This window comes from Thamnophis sirtalis, unplaced genomic scaffold (genome assembly GCF_051295495.1).
Source record: "Thamnophis sirtalis isolate CommonGarterSnake01/CBP01778 unplaced genomic scaffold, rThaSir2_p1.2 scaffold_7, whole genome shotgun sequence".
NCBI lineage: Eukaryota > Metazoa > Chordata > Lepidosauria > Squamata > Natricidae > Thamnophis > Thamnophis sirtalis.
In genome coordinates, this window is record NW_028261387.1 from 32,030,654 (window position 1) to 32,039,469 (window position 8,816).

At 40.8% G+C, this 8,816-nt stretch overlaps 1 protein-coding gene across 1 annotated transcript in view; it reads right to left on the reverse strand.

Moving 5' to 3' along the window:
- Positions 1 to 8,030, reverse strand: part of SCP2 (sterol carrier protein 2) — a 41,540-nt gene extending 33,510 nt beyond the window's left edge. Inside the window, exons 1-5 of the mRNA XM_087719646.1 lie at positions 7,849 to 8,030; positions 5,006 to 5,063; positions 3,788 to 3,859; positions 3,057 to 3,188; positions 648 to 715 (exon numbers count right to left, since the gene is read on the reverse strand). Of these exons, the coding sequence (XP_087575772.1) occupies positions 648 to 715; positions 3,057 to 3,188; positions 3,788 to 3,859; positions 5,006 to 5,063; positions 7,849 to 7,950 (432 nt within the window). The 5' untranslated portion in view covers positions 7,951 to 8,030. The remainder of the gene's footprint in view (positions 1 to 647; positions 716 to 3,056; positions 3,189 to 3,787; positions 3,860 to 5,005; positions 5,064 to 7,848) is intronic.
- Between the last annotated feature and the right edge of the window lie 786 nt (positions 8,031 to 8,816).

Genomic DNA, 8,816 nt, shown 5'->3' on the forward strand with positions numbered 1-8,816 from the left:
ACCAGCTGCGGTGCCACCCCAACCGGCCTCGCCATCATCACAACCACAGCCGGGCCCTGCCTGCCAGACGGCCGCTCAGCAACACCAACGGCAGCCAAACACGGCTCACCAGTTTCGAACTGTTTTTCCCGCTCCCCTCTGCCACGTGCCTCCCGCTGTCGACCAGCCGGACACTTACCTTTAAACATTTGTGCTCGTCCGGGGGCCGGGCCTTCATCTCCACTGTGTCACAGCAACAGACCTCCGACGACGACGGACACTCCTTTACCAAGGCATTCTCAGTGCACGCGCAGAAGACCCCCGTATCTAAATGATTACGCATGCGCAATCTGGGGGAAAGGAGTGTTGCGTCCTCCCGACGCAGCTGGCAGCTGCAGCCAGAGCCAGAAGCAAGCTGATTGGCCCTGACGCATCTTCCGGCTGGCGGGAGAATTGCGCGCTGCTGATTGGTTCCCCGCCTGACAGCTGTCAAGTATAAATAGCTGTCAGGCGGGCACTGTTCCCTGTTCGTGTTCTTGCTATGCTGTTGTGTTAACAATAAAGTTACTTGTTGAACCTCTCCTCAGTTCCTGAGTACTTAAAACTTTCAAATATGCCAAGGTATACAAAACATTCTTTTCCCACATAGCAAAGACTTCAACACTCACCTGAGAGGCTGAAAGGGATCCTGTTGCCATCTTTTCAAATCCAAGAGCCAATACACAGTTAGCCAAACCTTGAATACAAAAATTATTGCCTAATTATGTTTTAAGCTTTAATAAAGAGTTTAACAGAAGTTAGATCTATTGGTAGCTTTCTAAATAATCGGTAGGAGATAAGCAAGGATTAATCACCTTCCCCCCCCTGCTGCCCAAAATTTAAGTGCAGAAAAAAAGAGCTTGGATGACCAGGAGTGGATTTAGAATTTAGAGTTCCATTCACTGTGAACCATCACAACAAATTCAAAGCTCTTGTTCCCCACTTTCCCTTGTCTTTTGTGAGCTGCCCGGAGTCCTCCGGGAGTGGGCGGCATACAAGACAAATAAATAAATAAATAAATAAATAAATAAATAAATAAATAAATAAATAAATAAATAAATAAATAAATAAATAAATAAAGCTCAGAATTATGTGTATTAAGTTTATGCTGTGAGAAGACAATATGGCAACTCATCTCTCTTAAACCAGTTCAATTAATTTTCAGTTTGACGCAAAAGTCTGGTATCTAGCTACCCACCTTTTCAACTGCCTTAAATGCCTCCAGGTCCAAATTGGAACAAGAATGTTCTTAGAAATAAAGTTCAGTAACAGTCAGAGACCAGGCCTTTTTGCTTGAAAGCTCTTGTTAACCCTTTTCCCTGGATGAGACTGTCACTCAAAGTTGTCTTTCACAAATGAAGAGGGGGGATAATCCTAAGAAACACTTATCAGGGAGATCAAGGAAGGGATTGCACAAGGCTACATGGAAAGTCTGAGGGAAGAGAAAATGGAAACCTATAGCTTCTGTGGCAACAAGCATGGGAAAGTGCATCCCGAGTGAGGTTAGGTACTGTTGTATTCTGGGAGCACATTGAAAAAGAGAGGCATTTTTGAAGAACAGATCAGAACAAAAGGATGGGCTTATGATCTTTGACTTAGCCCCATCTCTGTCTCATTTTTTAGCTTCATGGTTCTGTGAAATATGTATGTCACAAATAGCCATATCCAATCATTTTATGATGGCACCTGCAAGACATCTTCAAATCTCTTATTAGCTTTGAAATGTTGAAGATACTGTATATCTCTTTTTCTCTACTTGAGAAATATCAGGGCACTGATAATAATAAACAAAACAGATGCCACAAGGTATGCCACAAGGTGGCTAAATTTGGGTAGCTAGGGACATGCATAACATTTAGGGGAGGGCTCAGAACCACTGGGCAAGATCCATATGTACTCGTATGTAAGCTGATATGTGGATAAGCCAATCCTTGATTTTTAAAATCAAAATAAAAAAGATGTGCCACCTGCAGATAAGCTGAGCTACGTTTTTCATGGTATTTAGGTTAAAAATTCAACGGTCGGCTTAGCTGCAGGTAGATTATGTTTATATGAGATGCACGGGTACTTTAAAAAATACTAGACGACCTATGCCTTATTGGCTGATTGCTTCAGAGATATTTTCTTACCTATACACAGTAACCGAGGGTAAACAAAATAGCAGTGGGAGCAGGAGTGATTTCCAACTTCCTGCCAGCTTCTCCATCAAATTTCTTTGTGTGAATTTGGCAGGGAGCATCAAAAATTTCTCTTCCATTCCTTTTCCAACAGGCAGGTAAGTGGCTAAACGCAGGGAAATGGAGCAAGGGATTGCAAACTGGCTGTGAAACTGTCACAGAATGTTGAAAATGAATATGACATTGCCATAATCGCAGCGTTCGGGGGTCATGGATCTCAGATTTTGGACACATTCTTTAAGTTAGTCCATTTAAGGTACACTGGTTCAAAAATAGTTGCCCTATGATGCACTGTTTTGCCCAGTTAAAGGTCATGACAACAAGAGTTATAGTAATACAGATTACTGTATATACTTGCAGATAAGCCTATAGATAATCCAAAGCCAATTTTCTGGATGTATTTCGGTATCTAAAATTTTCAGTTTATCCACAAATGTATACAGTATATCCTTATATCCGTATATCCAGTATACCTATGTGAATGTTGATTGAAACCAAATTGTTTCAGCTTTTGGATTTGAATATTATTGAAAGTCTGAGATTTCAAACAAGCAAGGAGACCTAACAACATTTCTAAGATGAAAAAGTTCTGCAAGGAAAAGTGGGGAAAAATCCCAAAGCAAGAATGAATGAAAACTTTTAGAAACAGTTATGTCTTGCAAAGGACTCTCACAAAATACTAATTGAAAGCATGCCTATAAGTCTGCACATACTACATTCTTACATTTCTTATTTTGTAAAGATTGTACATGAACAATGCATTCAAACATGCAGAAAAATACCATGTTTAATTCAGTACAACTTAGAGAATGTGCCAGCTTCAGGGGTTAAAAAAAAATTGTATTAGCAGATGTAACTTACCTCCTTTTATTACTTGTCCTGCTAGAAACAAAGCTGTTGAACCAGTAGCACAATTGTTGTTAACATTTACAATAGGGATACCTGTTAGACCCAAATTGTGATAAATAGCCCTCTGCCCAGAGGTTGAGTCACCTTTAGAATAAAAAAAAGACATGCAGGGTCAGTTTTGATAAATACCAACATGTTTTCTAGTCTCTTTCTAAAGTTGCTAAATTTCTTCATGTTAACCTCTAAAGTGAATCATTAATTTTTAGCATGGCACGATGCATGCTTATATGATACCAACGTCCAGGGATTTATTCTGTGATTGCCCTGATTTAGTATGAAATGTGAATAAGTTAGGGACTTTTTGATGGGACAAAAAGGTCCTTATCCCAAACTGTAGAGTCACAGGTAGATTTTTAAAAATACATTCAATTCACAATTTATCTGTATCTTAAACAAGTGTCTTTTCTCCAATAAATTTTAACATTAAAATTTCAAGCCTGCAAGGTTGGGTTAAATGAACTTTCCTCCAAAAAACACTGCAATAAAAATAGCTTCTCCACCATTATCTATTTCACAATCCAATGTACTGATGGAAAGATTAAAGTTGTCAGCAATTCTAGCACTATAGTCTGCCTGCTCTGCAACATCTTGAAAAACACAATGGCTTCTTCTCACGTTTTGCCTCTCATTAGAAGAAAGCCCTAAATACTCAAGAGTGTTAGAAGATTGTGGGCTTCACTTACCATAAACATGGCCTACATATGCCTGCTCTATGAATGAGTATGGAATGCCTGCATCAGCAAGAGCCTTTTGACCTGAACAAGGTTAAAAAACATATTACAAAATCTTGATTAGAAACTTATTGTACAAGCCTGCAAGGACAGTTAAACTGTATGTAAAAGGCCAGATTTCAAAAGTAAAGAGTGTACAAGCACTCTTGGGCAGATTAAATAAACGTCTAGTTTCAAAACTGTGTGTCAATCCAAACAAGGAGTCTGTAGTTATCATAACTTTTGGTTACAGGTAGTCCTTGATTTACAACTGCAATTGAGTCCAGAATTACAACTGTAAGTGGTGCTGGTTGTTAAGCAGGTCATTGTTTGACTGCATCTGGTATTATGACTTTTTGCCATGGTGGTTAAGGGAATGCAGTGGTCATAAAGCAAACACACAGTCATTAAGTGAACACCACAATCATTAAGCAAAGCCACTGTTCCGAATAGACGATTTTGCTGAAAACTGCAAATAAGCACTGGTTTCCAGGAAAACAACATGATAAATCGCAGTCACGGGACCACATGGTACAAACAGCTGTAAATGTATTTAAGGGATCAGCAATGTTTAAAATACATTTACATTTATGCCGTATTTTTAAATAAGTATTTTACAGAGGTTTTTATTGTATCCTGCCCACTCTTCTGAAGCAGAGGCCTGATCTGAAAGGAACATTATAAAATGATAACAATTAAAGTTCACACACAAAGCAATTCTTATTGCTTTTCTTATTCTTCTGCAGATAATTACATTTTCATACCTCTCTACCCCGTTTCCCTGAAAATAAGACCTCCCCGGATAATAAGCCGAATCGGGCTTTTGAGTGCATCCGCTAAAATAAGCCCTCCCCCCAAAATAAGCCCTCTCCGAAAATATTACAACATAGCAACAGCCATGAGGTGACCACACTCGCCGCCTCCTGCACCTCAAAAATAATAAGACCTTCCCGAAAATAAGGCCAAGCACTTATTTCGGGGGTCAAAAGAAAATAAGACCCTGTCTTATTTTGGGGAAAACATGATAGCATAAACAGCTGAACCTTAAACCCCATGGTTTCAAAACATGGCTAATGGCAAACAATACTGTTTGACTGTTTATACCACTAGCTATGTGCCTGGAGCACCAAACAAATAGCACATCTGTTACTGGCTGTGCCCAAGTTTTAAATATAATAGCCAGTATGTTACCTGCTTCCTTTGCCATATCTGGATAATCAAAATTTTTACGACGGCCAGGCTTTTCAAACTGTTAGGAAAAAAAGCAAATGTTGAAGATGCTTATGACCAAAAAATGTCTTCAAGTCCAAATTATTGCTAGATTTTTATTCCACTTTTTACATATAACTCAAGGTGGTGAACATACCTAATAATCCTGCTATCTCCTATTTTAAGGGGATACAGGGGTACTTTGGGAGATCCTAGGCAGCCTGATGCAACCATACACAACTTAGGGAGGAAGGGGCTATGATATGTGCAACTGAGAGCAAGGAAGCCCGGAGCACACAGAGTGAATATGTGCAAGTACAGGGAGGCGCAAGGAAGGAGGGCCCAACACCATATCCAAAAAGATGGGAGTGACTTATCAGAGTGACTTGAGACCTGCCTCCTATTTTCTCCACAACAAACCTGTGAGTTGGCTTGGACTGAGCAAAAGTAACTGGCCCAAAGTCACCCATCTGACTTTCATGCCTAGGGCAACATTAGAACTCAAAGTCTCCTGCTGTTAAAGGAAACTTCAAGACCAAAACCAAGAAAACAAATAATTAAATTAATACATCTAAAGGACAACTTTCTGCAATAAGATAGTTCTTGACTTTGTGGAGTCCAAAATACATGATATGTGAGACATCTGTTGTGAGTTTTGCCTCATTTTACGACCTATCTTGTCACGGTTAAGTGAATCACTACAATTGACAAATTAGTAATCCAGTTCTTAAGTGAATCTGGTTTCCCCATTGACTTGGTCACAAATGGTGATCACATGAGCTTGGGACACATGAACCAATTTTCAAACATCTGAATTTTGATCACATGATTATGGGGATGCTGCAAAGTTCGTAATTGTGAAAAATGGTCACGAGTCACTTTTTTCAGTGCCATTATAACTTTAAATGGTCACTAAACGAAGTCTTTTAAGGGACGTATGAACACTGTATACAATTGTACCCAAACTCTGTCGCTCTCCTCAATTATCCTGAACCCAGAACATAATTGTTAATGCAATCTGTAATTTGGAACAGTCCATTGACAACATGGATTACAAACCTGCTTACCCGGGTTGCACAATAAATGAAATATTAATATGGAGAGTTCTGAGTGCTTCAGAAAAGATGGCATTATTAGTCACAGCAACATGGAGTTTTGACTCTAACTTCGGTCTCCCTTTGCAGTGCAGGAACAAGTTGGACTTTTCTTACAGAAAATGTTTAAACAACATACCAAGGATTCTTAAAAAGGAACAAATCAAAACCATGAACATTTATAATAACTTGGGAGCCATACAGGAGTGCAATTTCTTAGTCCAAATGTGATCTTGCAAAGGGATCCAGATCTTTGTTCAAGTTATACAAAAAAAAAATCTTATTGAGCAGTCATCAAATCTCCCCTCTCCCGGGCACCTCACCAGAAAAAGTTATAGTAAACTTGACCTTTGGATGGGCTTGGACTGGCCCTGCCCTCTCTCATCCTAATCTACCACACAAAGCTGTTCTAAGGATAATGCTATAAACAACTGTAAAAACAAAGAAGTGAGAGGATTTTACTTTTGGGTAAAGACAGAGCCATTTTGGTGCAACGGTTAAGGCACCAAACTAGAAAATAGGAGGCAGGGAGCCTTAGGCACTCTGCTTGTCCAGTTTTGAAATAAAATAGTGAAAAGGGGGTAAAGGTTAAGGTTCCCTTCACACATATGTGCTCGTCATTCCCAATTCTAGGGGGTGGTGCTCATCTCCGTCTCAAAGCCGAAGAACCAGCGCTGTCCGAAGACTTCTCCATGGTCATGTGGTCGGCATGACTAAACACTGAAGGTGCATGGAACACTGTTACCTTCCCACCAGAGGTGGTTCCTATTTTCCTACTTGCATTTTTAAACTGCTTTCAAACTGCTAGGTTGGCAGAAGCTGGGACAAGTAACAGGAGCTCACTCCATTAATCCTTGCTAGGGATTCGAACCACCGAACTGCCGACTTTCTGATCAACAAGCTCAGCGTTTTAGCCACTGACCCACCGTGTCCCAATACAGAAAGGGGGAGGGGTTATTAAAAAAATAAAAAGCACCAATTGTCACTGGAGACTTAAGAGGTCAGAACTGTATTAAATGGTTCCTGACCTTTCCCTTAAAATGGTGTTTTCCCAATTTGGCAACTCTCAACACATCTTAAACTTACCAAATATGAAAACCACTGCCTTGGAACATTGGCAGCTGTGAAGGTCTGCAGAGAACAATCTGCAAAGCCAAACAAGGTTGCCCCATGCTTCACTGCAGAGAGGTCTGCCATACAGGTAATAATGTAAAAAGTCTGAACAGCTATAAACTATAGCTATGAAACAGTATAACTGTAAAAGAGAGTCAACTTTGGTGTAGCTAATAAGGCATCAGGCAATAAACCAGAAGACCATGAATTCCAGCCTTACCCACAAAGCCACTAAATGATCTTAAGCCAGTCACTCTTTCTCAGCCCTAGAAAGAAGGCAATGGTAAAGCCCTTCCTAAATGTTGACAAGAAAACTGCAAGGACTAGTGCAGTTGATTCGAAAGTACAGTACTGCAAAATGAGGGATAGGGAGGCAGGGCTGTGTCTCTTGGGGTGGGGGTGGGGAAATGCTGTTTTTTTTTTCAAATGACTATTAGAAAATTCCCACCGAGAAAGGGAAACCGATTCCGCCCTCCTTCCCATTTTCCCACGCCAACTTCACCAAGCCTTTGAAGCAGCCTGCTCTGCTTTCCCAGACGTGACCACGGATGATGGTAATCGTAGTCCCACTCTAGAACCCGGAACACACTCCCAAGTATCCCGGCCCAGTCCAGTTACCTTGGTCATACCCACTCCGATGACAAAAACCCTTTTGCCTACGATCGGGACCAGGTTACTGCTGCTCTTGTCCATGATGCTCCCAGAATCTTGTGTGACCATAGCTGACACCAAACACACGCGAAAGAAATGCACGGATACTGCGACTTTCCTCCCAGTGCGAGCTTTTTGACAACACCTCTATATAATGGTCGAAAGCCGGGGCGGCGCCGAGTCTCCATCTCTCTCCTCCCTCTTAAAGCGGTAGCGCGAGTCTTTGGTCCTCTGAAAACCCAGCCTGAATTCTTGAGTCGGAAATAACAGGCTGAGCGAGCCCATCCCTGAGTATTGCAGAATGCTTTAGATCTCCAACTTTGATTAAAATAAGAGCTGGTCTCTAGCCCGCCGAAGAGCAGAAATTAGAATAAAAGGGGCATTCACTACTTATTTAGCAAATTTAAATAGCCACCCATCTCACACACAAAAATGACTTTTGGGTGGTCTACAATCATAATAGCAATGAGGGGTCCTTGGTGCTCTCGGAGCTAGCTAATTTTCTTGCTGTCTTGGAGATTTTTTGGTTGGGCTGTTTACTGATGGCTCTTTGGCAGTTTCTTGATTGGGGTACTACTTGCTTTGTTGTTGGTCTAAGTTAACCTTGGAGTTAATCTATGCTTGATCTGAATGCTGAGTACCCGTGGAGAGGTGCTGGAGTCTTGTTCTCTTTTGGGCTGGTTGATTGTCTCTTTTCAATGTCTATGGATGTTGTTAATGTCTATGTGTCTATTGATGGCTGATTTGTCAGAGTGCCAAGTGTCTAGAAATTCCCTGGCATTTTTGGACTTGGCCTGGTCTAGGGTTGTCGTATTTTCCCAATTGAAACTATGGTTAAATCTGTCTAGATGTTGTGAAATTAAAGAATTTTCATCATGTCTTCTGACTGTCAATTGGTGTTCATGGATGTTTTACCAGTCTTCTACCTGTTTGCC